Source organism: Odontesthes bonariensis, chromosome 23, assembly GCF_027942865.1.
Source record: "Odontesthes bonariensis isolate fOdoBon6 chromosome 23, fOdoBon6.hap1, whole genome shotgun sequence".
NCBI lineage: Eukaryota > Metazoa > Chordata > Actinopteri > Atheriniformes > Atherinopsidae > Odontesthes > Odontesthes bonariensis.
Window position 1 is genome coordinate 13,199,195 of NC_134528.1, and position 17,435 is coordinate 13,216,629.

General features: G+C 37.7%; 3 protein-coding genes across 3 annotated transcripts; 2 read left to right on the forward strand and 1 right to left on the reverse strand.

Annotated features, from left to right (window-relative positions):
* Positions 1–8,131: 8,131 nt before the first annotated feature.
* fbxl15 (F-box and leucine-rich repeat protein 15) lies at positions 8,132–10,727 on the reverse strand. The gene is made up of 5 exons (XM_075457274.1): positions 10,582–10,727; positions 10,115–10,274; positions 9,530–10,032; positions 9,181–9,407; positions 8,132–9,019 (listed from the first exon to the last, which is right to left on the reverse strand). The coding sequence occupies exons 1-4, from the start codon at positions 10,605–10,607 to the stop codon at positions 9,218–9,220; spliced, it is 879 nt and encodes a 292-aa protein (XP_075313389.1). The 5' UTR covers positions 10,608–10,727; the 3' UTR covers positions 8,132–9,019; positions 9,181–9,217.
* Positions 10,728–11,000: 273 nt separating this feature from the next.
* gpx9 (glutathione peroxidase 9) lies at positions 11,001–14,810 on the forward strand. The gene is made up of 6 exons (XM_075458014.1): positions 11,001–11,147; positions 11,822–12,122; positions 12,224–12,317; positions 13,777–13,907; positions 14,007–14,137; positions 14,228–14,810. The coding sequence occupies exons 2-6, from the start codon at positions 11,991–11,993 to the stop codon at positions 14,283–14,285; spliced, it is 546 nt and encodes a 181-aa protein (XP_075314129.1). The 5' UTR covers positions 11,001–11,147; positions 11,822–11,990; the 3' UTR covers positions 14,286–14,810.
* A 236-nt stretch (positions 14,811–15,046) lies between these two features.
* ndufb8 (NADH:ubiquinone oxidoreductase subunit B8) lies at positions 15,047–17,239 on the forward strand. The gene is made up of 5 exons (XM_075458013.1): positions 15,047–15,171; positions 15,431–15,557; positions 15,745–15,844; positions 16,646–16,801; positions 17,078–17,239. The coding sequence occupies exons 1-5, from the start codon at positions 15,081–15,083 to the stop codon at positions 17,168–17,170; spliced, it is 567 nt and encodes a 188-aa protein (XP_075314128.1). The 5' UTR covers positions 15,047–15,080; the 3' UTR covers positions 17,171–17,239.
* Positions 17,240–17,435: the final 196 nt, after the last annotated feature.

Below are 17,435 nucleotides of genomic sequence, written 5' to 3' on the forward strand. Positions count from 1 at the left end.
TGTGGATCTCTTTGGGTTTGGAATATTGTCTGAAACACTTGGGATCACTAAGTTAAAAAAAATCTTTTGTAAAATTTGATATTGGTCTGTGTTTTCACGCTTTTTCGGCTGTACATTTCCAGGAATGTACACAAACACGTTCTTTCACTATTTAAAAAGTTCTTAGAAGCAGCAAAGCATTCTTTATTCTTCTATGATCAGAATCCCTCAACTTCATAGGCCGTGACTCTACAATACTTTGAAAAGTACAGCCATATGAATGCACTAGCCCACTCACATGATGCTCCAGATTATTCTATGATCGTGATTCACCACCTGATGAAACTCTGTGTGCCATTTCACTGCTCCTCGCTCAGCTTCTGTTTTTTTCTCACATACCTAATAGCACGCTGTGGGGAATTTTTAGGCAAAAGATGGGTCACAACTACCCTCCCCTGCTCTATAGATGCTGGTTGGTTAATGAAGTAACAACAAATTGGGCCGCAGACTAATTTGGAGTGGCGTTTCTTGGCCCCTTTTGGCCTGTAGAGATGTGTTTCATTTTCTCTTATCAGTGATTCAGTCATGTGGATTTACGCATGGACGCCTCTGTCTCCCCTGATCGCTGTGCTAATGGAAACTTCGTTAATGTCATTAATCTATGGGCCGAGACTTGTACCAAACACATATTTTGCTGTTTGTGCTCCATTTGTTAGATAACTCTAAGCGCTTCCATTATGTCAGAGTTTATAGAGAATGAACCAAGGCAGCAAAAAAATGAAAGTATTATCTTTTTTCTTGAATAAATGGCATTAAAACAATTGTGGCCTTCATTATAAAGAAAATATTAGTTTACTAATGATCATTTTAGAAAACATAGACACAGACACAGGTGACCATCATATTAAGTGGGCATGTAGGCAATACACACCAAGCATCTAACCAAAGAGCAATAAACTCTCTCTTTGTCTTAAATCTCATCTTTGTCTCCCTCTAGCATCTTTCAGCATCTACTAAGCATAACAAGATGTGATCTGTGATTATGCCACAATGCTGAACTCTGATGTCTGCTACCTGGAGGACACAAGTTCAACACAGTTTCTTACAGTTTAGCAGCCCCGATTCGTCAGAGGGCTCCTGCCAGGACAAATCCTCATCATGTTTCATCGTATACATATTCTCTATTAGGTAAATCATTGCGTTTATATTGCAGTCAAATTGAGCATAGCTACAAAACTTGGCCTCTGAGTGCTCAGAAAGGTCACCTCTTCAACAGCAATACTAAACACTGAAAGTAGAGGAATGCACCTGCCTTTAGAGTACTTTCAAATGTAAAGCCCTTGCCATTGAAGTGAGTAATCTAGAGAAATTTGTTTGGAGACTTTGTATTGATAGCAGATGTAGTCATTACAGAAAATACAGGACAGTTTCAGTCTGACATATGATTCCAGTTCAAATGAGCACACAAGTGACATGACGTGTGTCAATTTGAGCTGATCTTGAAGAGGTGTGAGGATGTTAGTCCTGAAAAAGACGTAACAGCTGCCAGTCTGCTGTCAACCGCACCTTAAATGAATATTTGTGAGCTTGGTCAATTGTAAAAATTTACAGACACACTGTACATTTTTTTAAGTTCTTTACAATGCAATAATGAAAATCCGTAAAGGGCACTAAAGCAACTAAAGCCTATTCTTCTATTCTTAACAAAATCATTTAGATTAGATCAGTAAGATGCTCCATTACAGCTCCCCAGCCAATTGTGGCATATTCATATAGCTTAATTTTTAAACCAAAAAAGACAAAAATGTTTAGTTTCATCTATCAATCTGTCTTTTCTTCCTATTTTATACAGCTTTTCATCCATTCTCTTTCAAATCTGACAACTAGGCAACCAAGTGACTGCAATGTCAAGTCTGAAGACATTTCAATGACAATGATGTTTCAAGGGCTTTGCTTGTTCTATGAGATGAGAACAGAGTAAATGCACAGCTTTTGTCACCCGTTTCTATCCATCATTATCTGTGACCTTCACCTACTCAGGAAATACGGCTGTGACAACTGGCACATGTATTAGTTTATATAAAACAGATGAAGAAGAATTTTCTAGATAATGTTCTAGAATGGATCCTCACTAATGGCAGCCTTAACATATTGTGTCTTTCTTTGCAGCTTAAGAATATATTTTTTTAAAACATATTTCTATGCTGGTTTAGATGCTGCGCTACTGAATGATCTCTGCTGGTAAATCTTTTTTTACACCTGTTAGGATGCATTACCACAGCAACGGGAAAGTTGTTTACTTATGGGAGAAGCTCACAGGAGAAGTCCAAGTAACGCCCGGAATAAGAGACATCTAGGACAGAGCAGGAACAAAGTGGAGAAAAAGGTGAAGGAGGGTTAAACCATTTTCTTCCTTGATCATCATGGGAAGTGTCAGATCACTGGCAAATAAAATGGACAAGTTTGGATGAAAACATATAAAAGGCCATTTTTTTTTCATCGATACATGTAAGTTCCTGCCTATGTTGTCTACTGAGAGAGTCCACATGTGTAACCTGCCAATGCTTCATGTGCACTCATCAGCTTAGTTGTTGCCAAGCTACAAAAACAACACCTCAGCCCCAGTCACATTGGTGACTACTGAAGATTTCTACCACACCTTCCTCTCTGCTACACTTCAACTTGCTAAATGTTTGTAAGCCGATTTATAGTTTACTTTGTTATCTATCTATAGCAATAGCATATATGTCATAGTAATCAATACTGCAGAAATATATATTCATTTCAAGGATTAATAAAGTGTTATTGAACTAAATTGAATTCAATTGAATTCAATTGAGACTGGCGACCTGGCTTCTCGCCTAATAACAGCTCGAATAGGCTCCAGCCCCCCCGTGACCCTAAATTGGATAAAGCGGGTATGGAAGATGGATGGATTGATTGAATTGAATTGAATTGAATTGAATTGAATTGAATTTATATCAAAGCAATATTTAAAAGTCTCTTCCCGAACAATAATTTGCCACATTCTGCAGCCAAGCAGTGAAGAGCTCAGTCACCTCAGCTCTATTCATTTAAAAAGAATTACAAATTTATGTTAATGAAGACAAACAAAAAATGCTAGCAGTCAGAATGCCTAAAATTTAGCAAAGATTAGACCCTGACGACATCTTCTGTGTTGTTGTCATTCATGCCACATAGAGGCTGAAAATACAACTGTCTGGCCTAATGCTCAGCATTGTTGTCTTTTTTTTTTCTATTAAAGCCATGATACATATATGAACACTGAAGAGGTTATTCATCATCTTCCACAAGTACATCACCACTTTCAAAATCTGTCTAAATTGGGCCTCACAGATCCTAAACACACTTGTTTATTCATGCTGATTTTAAAATCCAACATTATTTCTTGCTTGGTTGATCGACATTTTGATGCCCCCGCTCACAAAGGCACTGTAATGTTGTCATTAGTTATGCTTCTCTGGTGGCCAAAAGATGGATCCTTAAGTCCCAGGATCCAATAAGGTTGTATATGAATGGCTGGAGCAGATAAACTACATCAAATGAATGAAAGAACTGATGGAAGACGAGGGGGAAAGCCGCTTAATTAAAAATGTGAAAATGAACAAAATCTCTTACACAGTTTTGGGCAGCTACAGTAATTCTCTCTTCACCTTAAATGAACTTCAATTAATTAACAGAGGACCTGAAATTACCTAAACCCATTTCTGATTTTTTTTCATGAGAAAGATTTGGTTTTCACACAAGCTGCAGATGAAGAGTATTTTGCATTCATATAAATGACAGCTTTCAGTTGATTAATGTTGCTTGAAAACTGCTCCTGAAGGCTTTTTTTTTGGTTTTACTAATCAAATATGCTTTACGGCTTGACTGAAGTAAATCTGACATTAAAAGCTCTGCACTGACTGGAAGCAAATGACAGATGACAGTTGAACTGTACAAATCATTCAAGTGCAAGTTGACAAAAATATATATCATATCTCATATATGTATATATACATATACATACTCATACTCATACAGAGATATATGTCGGTCATATCAAATTATATATATTTTTCTCCAGTGTCTTGTACCAATGTGTAATGAACAACTTGTGGTGCAAAACTAATGTGTGGGTTCATGTTGATGCGTACATGAGGAGAAGGATGGTGAGTTTGTATGTGGCAGGATTGAGTTTTTGTTTTCATTTGTATAATGATGCTTCTACAGGAAAAATTAAACAGTGTGCCACAAAGGTTATCTGGCTTTCTTCAGAGTACTCAGCAGAATAAAGAAAAACACATCTTTGTCATTTGATGCATAAAGGCAATCACTGAAAACTATATACCATAAGTAATTTGTGTGTTTACTCTTGCAAGCTTCACTAAAAAGCCGAACTTGTCTGTTTTCTGCCATTCCTGTCAGTGTGAGGGCAGCAATGTGGCACTTCTTAAATTAAAGATTTCACAGAAATGGAGCAAACATCCTTCCACAACTATCTGATATATCCTGGGTAGGGACTCAGGAGATCGGGGGGGTGGGGTTGCTTATCTTAGCTGGCATTTGGAAAGGCGGGGTACACCCAGACCTGGAGAGGCCAGTCCATCACAAGGCAAACAGAGAGACAAAATTACTGTCACACTCACACAAACAACTATGGTCAATCAAGGCATTAGGAGGCCAGAGCAACTAAAAAGACAAAAAAAATTTAAAAAAACATTCAAGCACAGGTATATGCAAAACTGTCTTACTGTAAAAGTGTAAACCTAAAGAGCAAACAGAATTGTAAGAATGAAGCAAAGTCCTGATTTCGCCTGAATGAAAGCAGAGATAATGTGTTCTTCAGAATTCCAACGTACACATGAATGCGAATCAGGACTTTGATCAGAACATGACAACCAGATGTGGCACACTGGGAACAGCTGAGGTGTAAACGACTAAATTAATGATGGCTGGATTCCATTCAGCTGTTTCAGTCTCTGCAAACAGGTGCACGCTGGTTCACCCTGACAAAAGCATGATCTATGGAAACTGTTAATCTTTTCTTAAGTTTTACACAGAAATCACATGGAAAAAAAAACTTCAAGTTATAAAGGGCTGTTTTGATCATAGCATCAAACCATCTTGTATCATTGGATCAAAAGCTAAAGTTTCGGAAGGCCTTGCTTTTAGAAAAATGACATATATGGCCCTTTCCCCACACCTTACTGGGATGCTTAAAGAAAACAGAGCCATTGTGAATGTTATTAGTATGTGTCTCTATGTAAGTTATGTCTGCTATGATAAAAACTTGCTTTGTCCTTGTTATATGTACCAGCTGCTAAAACACACATAAAGGGAATTCATAAGCCTCTGGACAACATCTGTAAGTTACTCTGTCAGCAAAGGATTTTGTACGCAGCCAGAGATTAAACTTAGATTTATTCTTTATTTTAATAAGTACAATATATTACACAATGCCTGGAGCTAAAACTGTATTGTGAATAGAATGAAGCAGCTTCATCGTTGCGTCTTGGTATAAAATGATCAGTTGCTATTGATCAATAATTTAGACAAGTGCCAGTTTATTGACAGGAAGACAAAATATGTTTGGCTGACGATGTTTGAGAAATCCTCCCATATACTCAATCACTGGAACAGAAATTGCTCCTTGGAATATAGTATTGCAGCAATGTTTCTTTCCCCTCCTGCAGATCAATGCTAATTGAGGTCCTACATGATGAATGTAGACTGAATGTTTTTAACCCACAGACTGCTGCACAGCAACAAGGACGGGCAACTGTTGGGCCTCTGCTGAAAGATTTTAAGTATTTTTCCTCAGTGTTGTATAGAATACTTTTTCCATTTTAAAAAGTGGCAACACTAAATATGTTTAACTCCATGACTGGTACTGAAAATGTTGGAAATAATCTTACTGAGTTTCATTAAAAGCACCATATGAGGCGTGAATTGAAATTTCAAGATATACTTTATAAGTTACGACACCATGAAGCCTCCTGTGACGGACAGCGGTACAATATGATGATCAGCGCAGCCAACAGAAGGATGCCAGTCGATCCCCGAAGCCCTCCAAACACAACTCTCACGGTGCAAATTCAGCTTGTGGACAGCACGCAGCAGATGGGGTAAACCATGCCATCATGTGGAAAATAGACCTGTTGTGTTGTCACAGAGACAAGACACAATATAGTCTGCCAAGTGGACCACCAGAGGAAACTGTAAGAAGCTGTGGCAGCAAGGGGGGACATTAATTCTTATTGTGCATTCGCTCCTTCAGGTGATAACAAGATCATGAGGCTTATGTTGGTTTTCAATTTTCAGTCTGCTTAATCAGTCACTTATTACCTTTTTCTTTACATTTTTTGAAAAAAGAAAGATGATTTTATATACTTTTGACATTGTATCAGCGCAAATTTAGAACTTTATTGTCACCCTCATCGCCTGGATATTTAAAATCTATACACGCTCCAAACTGATGAATTTCGACTCATTGCTGCCACCTTGTGTCATTTAAAGTCATAAAGCTCCAGAGACCTTCTTCAACAAAACCTCTGACACACTTTGACAATAGCTCCTCATACGTAACAATCAGGAGTCAAAGGAATTATGTTACTCACATCAGGTTAGCCATAAGCCCATTTTAACTGATTATGAAACTGAAAGAAAATGGTCGTCTGTGTCATAAGTGTGAAAACTTTCACACTTGTCAAGAAATGCAACACTTTGCTTCTATTCAAAGTATTATTTGTATTTTTTTTAAGTCCTCTGTCCAACATAGTGAAATTGTAACAAAAACAGCAAAATTTGGATACAACATCATTCACTGATTTGTACATTTTTAACCCTGTTTTATTTCATAACATATCAATTGTGATTTTTCACAGTCTTTAGAAAGAGTCTGCTGGTTCTTCATTGGAAACCAGTTTAGAATGAGGCTCTTTTACTGTAGTGCCATGATCTGATGATATGTGAAACCAAGATGATACCTGATCTTTGGTTTCACTTCGATATTGGCAAATAGTCAGCTTGTTGATTGCAAGTGACCTATCACCATATTATTATTTAGATGATGTCAACAAACGGCAGTGGCCAATGTTCATTTTATTGTATCCGAATTGTGTTGCATTAACTTTGCCCTGAAACTGACAAGATTTATTAACATTAAAATTTTCAAGCAAAATTATAGAAACTTTTCGTTAGGAGATGGTAATGTTTTGATAGGCTAAAATGTCCTCTTTTCTAACCAAAGGATCTTTTTGCGGTTTAAATGAAAATGTTGTGTTTATTCAAAGGTAGTTTGATGATGGGCTGAATGCATTTTTCTAATGTATTTTTCATTGTTTCCCTGGCATTAAGGGGAACATAAATGGCTCAAACAACCTGTTTCAGCAATCTGCCAAGTTATCATTTTTAAAGTAAGTATCATCCTAGAATTTCACAACCGGTGCATCCCCAGTTTTTCTCTCGTGTTGAGTTTTAACTTGTATTTGTTGGTGCAGGGCTGACCATTGTTCGCCAATCAATGTTTTCTGAGGTGTTCTAAGCCCATGCAGTAACTTCCTCAACAGAAATATGTATATTTTTTACTACAGAGCCATCTGAAGGCCCCAGAAATGTAGGGTATTCAATGTTTCATTTTTCTTTGCAGCTCTGTCCCTTGTATGCAGACATGTTTCTGAAAGGTTTACCATAGATCAGGGGTCTTCAAAGTCTGAGACAGTAAATAAAGTTGGGAACACACATCACACTTAATCTTAACTGAGTTTTGCTTAACTCTTGAATCCCTATAGAATCATATACGTTGTTTAATCCCTGTTGGTAAGATAGCCTAAAGTCTTTTTTGCAATTTTGTGATGTTAAATGTCATTATTTTAGTCTTTGTCAGGAGATGGTGGACCCCTCCTCGTCTTCTGAAAGACTCACTACTCACTACTATGAGTATTGTATTTTTAGACCTGGTCATATTACTGACCTGCTGCCATGTCTTTTTTTTAAAATCATTTTTTCATAGCACCATGTGTAGTAGGAGAAGCACTTTCTAAATCTAGAGTGCTGTCATCAGTCAGCTTTTGAGATGTGAGGTAATCAAAACAAGAGTTTCAGTTGAACTGGGCTCTCATCCATTAACGCAGAAAACTCACAACAGTAATTTCTGGTGGCATTTTACAATTTAATGTTTCTATCATATATTGCATGTATTGCATCATTACAGGATGGCAGCATTTCAACAAGTTCCTTTTTTTTTATTTATGTATATAAAATTCATTTAGAGACTCAGAGGGAAACAGTCTTAAAAAATTATCATATTTCAATTAAGTACTGAAGTGTTACATTTACATATAATTTGGATTAAAGAGTTATTTCATCCATGTCACAAAGATTATATATTCAATGACTTATCTCTGGGTACTTCTAACTTGACAAATAGTCTCAGTTTCCACTCAAAACTTGAAAACAGACAACAGTGACATAACAACAAAGTTTCTGGGAAATATCTGGGCAGCAATACAAATAGCACCGCTTTCGCTTCTGATGTTTGTCGGTGGCGGCAGACGTCTTGGCAGGGGCGAAAATAAAAACCTGGATAAAAATAAAATCAGTATCTATAAGATAGTACGGGTAAATCAAACAGTGGGATTTTTATTTTTTCTAATCAAACTCAAACTTAAGATAACAGCTCTGTCATTTGTTTTTAAAACAACAAAAGGCCATACTTTGGTTCAAAACTTTTTTTTTTCTGAAAATCAACATTTTTACAAAAAAATGCATAAGGAAATAGTACAGTGACATAATTTGGATGTGAGGCAACAAAGCTTAAAAGTATGTGACTTTTTTCTTTGTTTTGCGAAAGACATCACATTTTAAGTTACATGTAAAAATTTCATCATTCACCACATTCCAGTGAGTTTTTTGTCCATAACATATGCCACCAAAATGTGAGTGCAACACATCCCGGTCTTCTTGAAGTGGTGTGACATTCCTCAGAGCAAAAGTGTCCATGTGATGCAGATTAAAGTGACCGCTGTTTTAAAGTCGCCTGCAACAAAGTATTGAAAACAAATGATTAACCTCATCAGAGTAAACCAGTGGTAAATTCACTTTTTTAGGGTTTTTTTATTTTTGCTCTGGTAAAAGATTTATAAAATAAATATGTCATACAACGAATAGCACAATACATATACTGCTGATCTTACCCACCTGTGTGCACTTGTTGAGCAGGAAGATTGCCTTCTGGCTATATCTGAAGATTGATAAAGGGAGCAAAACCCAGTACATCCTGAAGAAGCACCAGTGCCCTCTGTAAAGGTGGTTCTACATCAATCAGTACGTTGCGCTTCCGTAGAGGGTCGAGGCTTGACTCTGTCACATTGTGACAGTGATTCACCTTCAGGGACTGCAGCTTTGGGCAGTACTCTGCAAGAGTCCTGTGAGCACAGCAAGCAGAAGATCTCAGGGATGGGTGAGTAAGTGAGGTGGTGCATGTCAAAGTGCGTGCAGAGATGACACAAAGTCAGTAGGAATACCACAGGAAATAAGATAACTATACCTGATGGACTGGTTCCTGACCCGCAGGCAACCCGTCAGGTCCAGCTGCTCCAGGCCCCTGCAGTTCTTGGCCACCTCCTCTACTGATTCGTCCGTGATGTTAGCATTGACTGCCAATGATAGAGACTTCAACTGCAAGCACTTTTGGGCCAGGTAGCAGATGGCGTCGTCCTTCAGCTGGCGGCAAGCGGTGAGGTCGATCGACAGCAGCCCCCCGCAGTGGTCAGCCAGGCTGCGCAGGGACAGGCTGTCCACCCATTCGCAGTGTGCCAGGCCGAGATGCTGGAGATGCATGCAACTCAAGGACACAGCCACCAGGGAGTGGCGGGTGAGGCAGGCGCAGCCGCTCATGTCCACTCTCTGTAGATGCTGGTTTTGACCGATAACCGGCAGCAGTTCCTTGTCTGTCACCCAGTCTGAGCAGTTTTGAAGTGACAGATTCTGTAGGACTTTATTGTCCTTTAACATGGAGCAAAATGCCTCCTTGGGAATGCATGGTCCTATCTGTAAATATCACAACAGAGCAGAGATCAAGCTGCCACAACAGCTGGGGATTTTATACGTTACCAACATTCTCAGTACTTACCAGGGACAAATTAAAGGTCCTGCAGTTGGCGAGGTACACCTGGATGAGACTGTGGAACGGCTTGCTCACCCTCTGCAGGCTGACAATGTGTTGCAGTGGCAAATGGCACAAAATATGTGGAACGAGAACATCCTCCCAGGGCAGGTCCAGGAGATGCAATCTGCAGAAGTGAAGACCGTGTTACAGCTGAACTTTGATACGGCACATGTCTATCAGGAGCTTAACACAAGAACGTGTCAACGACTGATTTAGATAGTAGCAAAGACAACAATTTACATTAACGAAGACTGTTAGTTTTGGCCTTGTCGGCATAAGATGGTCGCTATAAATAAATGTGTGTCGCTGCATATCAGTGGCTGGCTGGTCATTACTCGCCAGCTACCGCTGTTAGCCGGTGAGCTAGGCTGCCGGGGCCACCAATCCCGCTGCTTTTAACAAAACACCTTTAAAAAAAAAAAGACACTTACGTCTGCGTCTTAGCTTCAACATCCATTATCAGCCGATTATATTATACAACGTCTTTCAATACGTGTGATTCTTCACATAGATGCCAAAATAGCGTATTTTGCTTTAGCATCTTGCGAACCGACTGAAGTGTAACCCAAACCTAATGTTGCCTTCAGGGACTGTAGGAACTATACATATTAAATTGCGAAAGGCTCGTGAAGTAACGCTATTTAGAGAAAAATGTCAAATATTAAGTGATTGCCTACTCATTCACGCTGTTCGGATTAGTTAAGATTATCGCTTGTATCTCTAAATGTTGTTAGTTTATTTGCTGCTTAGATACAATACAGTTTGTGTTTATTAGTGGTAATAACGGTTTATTAGGTCTGTTAATCACTGTAGTTTGAATTTACACTGAACATTTGAATGCAGCACTTGTAATTTTCCGGGTTTACATACTCAAGGCAATGTTCAGATTGATTTGCTATAACTATGATTCAACGAGTCTTTGAAATGATTTATAGAGACCTCCCAAATCAAGGGTTACAAAGAATTTGCCAGCACTGGGTGGTTTCATGCTGATTTGGTAAATTTTTCTTTTTTTAAAAAAGAACTTCCGTGAATAACTATCTTGTACTAAACACAAATTACTTTCCAGTCTTGCAATTAACAGCGTGATCTATTGATTACAAAGACCATGTAATATAATGAATGCTGCCATTGAATTCTAGTTTCACAGTTATTCTTGATTTCGCCCTTTATATATCTAAAAACTTTTGGTATGCCAATTGATGTATTTTACATATTTAGCGTCGCCAAATTTAATCCCACACTATTCTGACACAAAAATACAGGTGCGCTGTGTTGTGCTGACCTTTAGGTTTTCGCACATAGAAAATTAGAACACAAGACGTGTGCTCATTCAAAATATGTCTCTGCCATTTTTTGAGTAAATAACAAGGTCATTATTGACAGTTGCATGTGAATGTTTGTTTTGTTGTTGACATTTTCCAAATATATAAATATCCAAATAGTAAAATGTAATCAGAGGAAAAAAAGTGAGGCTTGAATTTTGATGTCAGAATTCTTTTTGTTGGAGTAAACAGAAATATGGGGCCAAAATTAGCTTTTTTTTGCAGAACCAAAATGCATTCATTTTGATGTTTTATTTTCCAATTAGTAACCACTTTTTACCAGCTACTCATCCTGATATATATATATGTATGTGTGTGTGTGTGTGTTTGTGTGTCTGTTGAACAGCTAGCCTCCCTGCCTGCTCACCTCTGCCCTGAAGAACAATGTGGTCAGTCATGCTGAACAATTGCTGACCTATGAGTTATGTTTCGGTGAATGAGATCAGCCAACAGGATAGCAGAGTGAATCCTCACTCCTGACTGACTTCAGTTTGTATACAAGCTAAAGAACAAGCATGGAAAATAAATCACTCTATGATTTCTCTGCTGAGACTCTGGATGGACAGCTGGTTCCACTCAGCAGCTACAGGGGTAAAGTGCTTCTCATCGTCAATGTTGCCACTTTCTGAGGGTCAACAATAGAGGAGGTGATTCTTGAACACTATCTGACTACATTTAGACCACATTCTCTCATAACATGTCCAGATGTCTTCATGGACACATTTGAATTTTTGCTCTGCTTCCTCAGTACCACCGAATGAATGCACTGATGGAAATGTTTGGCAACCTCAACTTCACTGTCTTAGGATTCCCCTGCAACCAGTTTGGTCTTCAGTCACCTGGTAGGTCTCCTTTCATTTTGTTACACTCCACTGCACGTGGTAATACTGTACTTTTAAATTCAATATATTAAAAATGTTTTACTTTATATTACGTTATTTATACGTTTATGAAATCCAATACATTTTAAATATTAAATCAGTTACACTAACCACACTTGTTGTGACCACTTGTAAAAAATGATCTATATCTGATCCTCTGTGGCCACAGGAAGATTTTTTGTAGCTCATAGTTTTATAGTTGTCATTATATGATTCATCACATTAGCTGCACCCATAGTTCATAGAGGTAATTTCATAAGGTTTGTTTCTAAATTTGAGAAACGGATAAGTTGGTTGAAAAAAACTGTATACTATCAGTAAAACGTTGCTGTTTTAAACAAGAGATTTCCAAGTTTTGCTTCTAAAAACTTAAACAAAACACGAGGAGAATGGAATGACAGAGTAGCCTGTTTGTTTTTTTTTGAGGCTCTATGTAATGATCCTAATCCCCCGACCCTAACCATTCCCCTTTCCTGTCTGTCTTTGTTCTGTTCGCTCTGTAAACCTCAGGCTTCACTGTCGGTCTATTCCTCTATGTTATGTTTAACTTTTTAGAAGTTACTGTTAAGAACTGTTGCTTCAATTGTTTACATTTGCTAACAAGTTTTTTTTTTTGGTCATGGCCACTTCCGTTGCTGCATGAGTCATGTTGGGAAAGTTTCTACTTTTAGGTTAGAGCTAAAAAAGACTGCACAAGCAGTTGCATGGAGTATGATAAGCTATGAGTTCCTGTGGCGCGAACACAAACAAGACGAGAGCATTCCAATAGACATAAGAAGTATAAAGAAACTTCCGTGGTCTAAAAAGCACCAGATATCTCTGATTTGTAAGCAGTTCCACTGAAGATTGATTTGTCCTCTTTAAGATGGTTTCACTTAAATAACTGTTCCAGGCTAAATATGTCCCAAAGCAAATATTCATTTAAAAAAATATTCATACATATTGTGCCGGTGATATTTTCTTCTCCTGCTCTTTTCCAAAGAGAGAATTCCATTTTCAACTTTGACTAATCTCGTAACCCTTTGGAGGACATCTACTAGACTGAACTACATTGTGAAATAGTTCAAACTAGCTCAGCCTAAAACAACTTCCACATTATTACAATCTGTCAATATTGTAATTTGAATGTACAAATTGGTCAAAAGGGGCATTCTTTCTGCAAAATGTTCTCATATTTTGAAGATAGGTTGCTTCTTCTTCATAATTTCTTTAGAAAGATTTTGAATGCAAAACTTTGTAGCAGAGTTAGGGTTCTTTTTCATTAAATTTGCACTTTTACGAAAAGGGTCTAAGCACTTCTTCCACCCAATAGATGTTTTGTGTTCCTCAGCCACTGTATTTGAGGACAAAATTTTTCATGTGATGTATGTTTAAAATACATAAGTAATAACCTTTTTTTTTTTTACATTTATCATTATAGAAGAGAGTCATGAAACCCTCAATATTTTGAAATATGTAAGACCTGGTGGTGGGTTTGTACCAAAGTTTCCCATCTTTAACAAAATTGAGGTGAATGGATTAAATGAAGAGCCTCTTTTCACCTTTCTAAAGGTAAAGTTCATCTTATGAAGAGCTTGAATATACACAATTGATGGATTTTGTCCTTTTTTATCTCATCACTGCAGCAATGTCATTTCTTGTTTTCCACAGGAATCTCTTCCATTTGTGAATCCTGTTATTGGAGAGCTTAAGAAGTTCTACTGGTCCCCAATCAATGTCAATGACATTAGATGGAATTTTGAGAAGTTTCTCATTAATGCAAATGGAATTCCCTTCAGAAGGTAAAGTCAAACTACAGACCTTGACTAAATTTATTAGTCCCTTTACCCTTTATTTGAAATATTTCTAACTGTATCTTCCCTTCACTGCAGGTATGAAGTACATGGCCCTTTTGAGAATGTGGAAAAGGACATAGCAGAACTTCTCTGAAGTACTTTGCTCAATCTGTCACCAGTGGCAGAATGATGATCCCTTAGTAAATGCACATGTGCACCTGAGCTTGATCTGATGGGAAGAGGAGCGTGCCTCAGAGCTTCAATGCATTCACTCTGAGAGCAAGTTCCCTTTAGCCACTGGAGAGGTTTTTTGTTGCCTTTCACTTTACTCTCAAATTGGATGGTGTCTGCTGCACTAAATATAAAATGTGAATAAAATGTTTTAAAACAATAATGATGTGGCTGTGGTTGATTTACATCACTGTTAGATCGAAAGGTCGCTTGTCAGTTACCTCTCAGTGAGGTAAGAAGTACTTAAACAACAGATGACAGTGAGAGTCCTATTATGGAGATAAGAGAACCTTACAGAACGACAACCAACCACTAGTGCAGCACGTTAACAGGGTGGGATTGAATGGCAGACAGAAGATGTGCCACAATAAAAAGCACATGAACAAATATCCAACCATGAAAGGAAAATAATCAGATTTGAAACAAAGATGGCCTAAATTTTGTCCTTTTTCCACATCAACTCTAAAAAAAAAGACATTTTTTCTTTTAATCCTGATAAACTGTTTAACCTAAAGTTTAAAACAAGCATAGTGAACTGAACTTACATTCACTTAAATAATTATTAGTATTATTGTAATTGAATACATATCTTAGAGAGATTATAATTTATAACGTTTAAGATATTCATAGATGTTTTCAGTTGGTCCTTACAGGAACCCATACTTTGTACTTGCGCATGCGTACTTCTCATTGTGTCAGACAACAGTAGCCAGTAAACATGGCTGGTGTTGGTTTCCGACGGTGGGCCCAAACTCTCGCTAAGGGAAAAGGCTCTGGCATTCCAGCCCTTTTGTCGGGATGTAGAGCAGGTCAGTTGAGTTTAAGTCATGCAATCAAGCTATATTATGAATTTATCAGAAGGTATGTGTCAGAATGTAAAGTGATAAAGTTTCTCATGGACGTAACCTTGACATGCTAAGGTTAGCTTTGGCAAGATGAGCGGCAGCCGCTATTTCGAATGGGAGTGAGGGCAGAAGCAATAATTTTGCTGCGTCGTCATTTATTTGAGGCCAGGAGCTTTATAATGGTAGTGTGTTTAATTCACAAATGCATTTAATGCTGTTTCAGCTTCTGGCGTGACAAAGGGTACTCTACCTGGTCCGTACCCGAAGACCCCAGAGGAGAGAGCTGCCGCTGCAAAGAAGTACAACATGAGGGTTGAGGACTATGAACCCTATCCCGACAACGGCGAGGGGTGAGCTTTATTCTCAAACCTCTGCTCGTCATCGTAATTTAAAAGTTACTTGTTCTCCGCTACATTGCTGGTGTAGATACTAGTAGGATGAGCGCATTCATATATAATGTCTACTGTGTCAAGTCATTAACAACACATACAAAACCTGCTACACTGAAAACCGTGTGCCGTTGTTTTGTTATTAAAGCTACGGGGACTATCCAAAACTAGTAGACAGGTCTCAACATGAGAGAGACCCTTGGTACAAATGGGACCACCCTGACCTGAGGAGGAACTGGGGAGAGCCGGTAAGATGCTGATAACATACACCGCTATAAACTGATGGAGTTGTTTTTATTATTAAGTTACAAATATACTGGTGCTACAACAGTCTTGTGAATTATGTAGTAAGACTCAGTGAAAAATATTTTGCATTCCCGCTCCCTTATTATTTACTTTCCGACATTGCAAAACAACCTCTTTACATGCTCTCTATTGTTTACCAAGCAAAGTGTATCTTTACATCAAAATTTGCACATCTATCTACAGTAAGACCCAAATTTTCAAACTCTACATTCAAAAAACATTTTAAAAAAATAACCTACAGCGATAGACTCTAGTTTGATTCCATATTTAACTCCCTTCAAATTAAAATGCCCACCTGGTGTTACTAAAAGAAATGTATATAGATAGATATGAGAGTAAATTGTTGTTGATGTTTTAATTTGGTGTTGGTACTGTGTTCACACTGTTCTTTATCACATTGTATACCACAGTTCATTGTGTATTACTGATACATTAAAGAGGCACACCATTTACAATGATTATAACATTGAAAAATCTCTTGTCCAAAGATTGTGCTTGCTTGATTGTAGACTATCACAGTGTCCCAGTGTGGCTTTGATGTTATTAATCTATGTTACACCTTTAAAACTTGAAATATATACAGTTTTTGATTCAGTTTGCCTTTGTTACATAGATGCACTGATTTCTCCACAGAAAGCAGTGTTTTTTTCACAGTTGCAAAAAATACATAACTAACAAAGGCAGAAGTTTGCAGTTTCATTTTTCTGATGACATTTAATTGGCTATGTTCATTTTGTTTTTAGATGCACTGGCATTTTGACATGTACATAAGGAACCGTGTGGATACATCACCCAGCCCTGTGGCGTGGGCCACGATGTGGAAACAACTGTTTGGCTTCTTCGGGTTCATGATGTTCATGTTTTACATGGGCGAGCAATTCCCATCCTACCAACCTGTTGTAAGTATATAACAAAGTAAAGATGTGTATTATTTTAAGTTTGCTCTGTCAGGCTCACAACAGGGGTCATACAAAAGTCCCATCGTGCAAAGTGTTAAAATATGTAGGTCTTCTTTATTATTTGAATATTCTGTGTTGTGGCTGCATGTTTGTGTATTTTGTCGTACAGGAGTTGTTTAGAAATATCTATTTTCTTTGTCTTACCACCAGTACAGAAAATCCTTTCTTTATTTAAAAGATTCACATCTTCATTAAAGCTTTTGTCTCTCGTTCCAGGGTCCGAAGCAATATCCCTACAACAACCTGTACTTGGAGAAGGGAGGAGATCCTGAAAAACAGCCAGAGGAAATAAAAAATTATGAAATCTAATGACTAAAATACAGTTGTATTTGTGTATATATTTCTGTCAAGAATAAAGACTTATGTTAAAACTATAAATATTGCTCTGCGTGGTTGTTACTTTTTGTGTGGAAAGAAAGCAACTTTGCTAACAGACTTTGTTTTTTTTCAATAAACTTAAAGTTAAATCATTTCATTTAAACTGTCAAACAATAGAAAACAATTCTGAAGTTTTATGGATCCTGATGACCATGTGGAGTATTGTAGGATTTTTATAAAAATCGGCATATTACTT

What these genes read in the sequence shown, in the direction of transcription:
- fbxl15 (XM_075457274.1), bottom strand. Translation starts at nt 10,607, where the DNA reads ATGGATGTTGAAGCTAAGACGCAGAC. An exon ending in GTTGAAGCTAAGACGCAGAC is followed by an intron (nt 10,275 to 10,581) that starts GTAAGTGTCTTT and finishes TCACTTCTGCAG; the next exon opens with ATTGCATCTCCTGGACCTGC. An exon ending in GTCAGGAACCAGTCCATCAG is followed by an intron (nt 9,408 to 9,529) that starts GTATAGTTATCT and finishes CTGTGCTCACAG; the next exon opens with GACTCTTGCAGAGTACTGCC.
- ndufb8 (XM_075458013.1), top strand. Translation starts at nt 15,081, where the DNA reads ATGGCTGGTGTTGGTTTCCGACGGTGGGCCCAAACTCTCGCTAAGGGA. An exon ending in TATCCCGACAACGGCGAGGG is followed by an intron (nt 15,558 to 15,744) that starts GTGAGCTTTATT and finishes TTGTTATTAAAG; the next exon opens with CTACGGGGACTATCCAAAAC. An exon ending in GGAGGAACTGGGGAGAGCCG is followed by an intron (nt 15,845 to 16,645) that starts GTAAGATGCTGA and finishes TTTTGTTTTTAG; the next exon opens with ATGCACTGGCATTTTGACAT.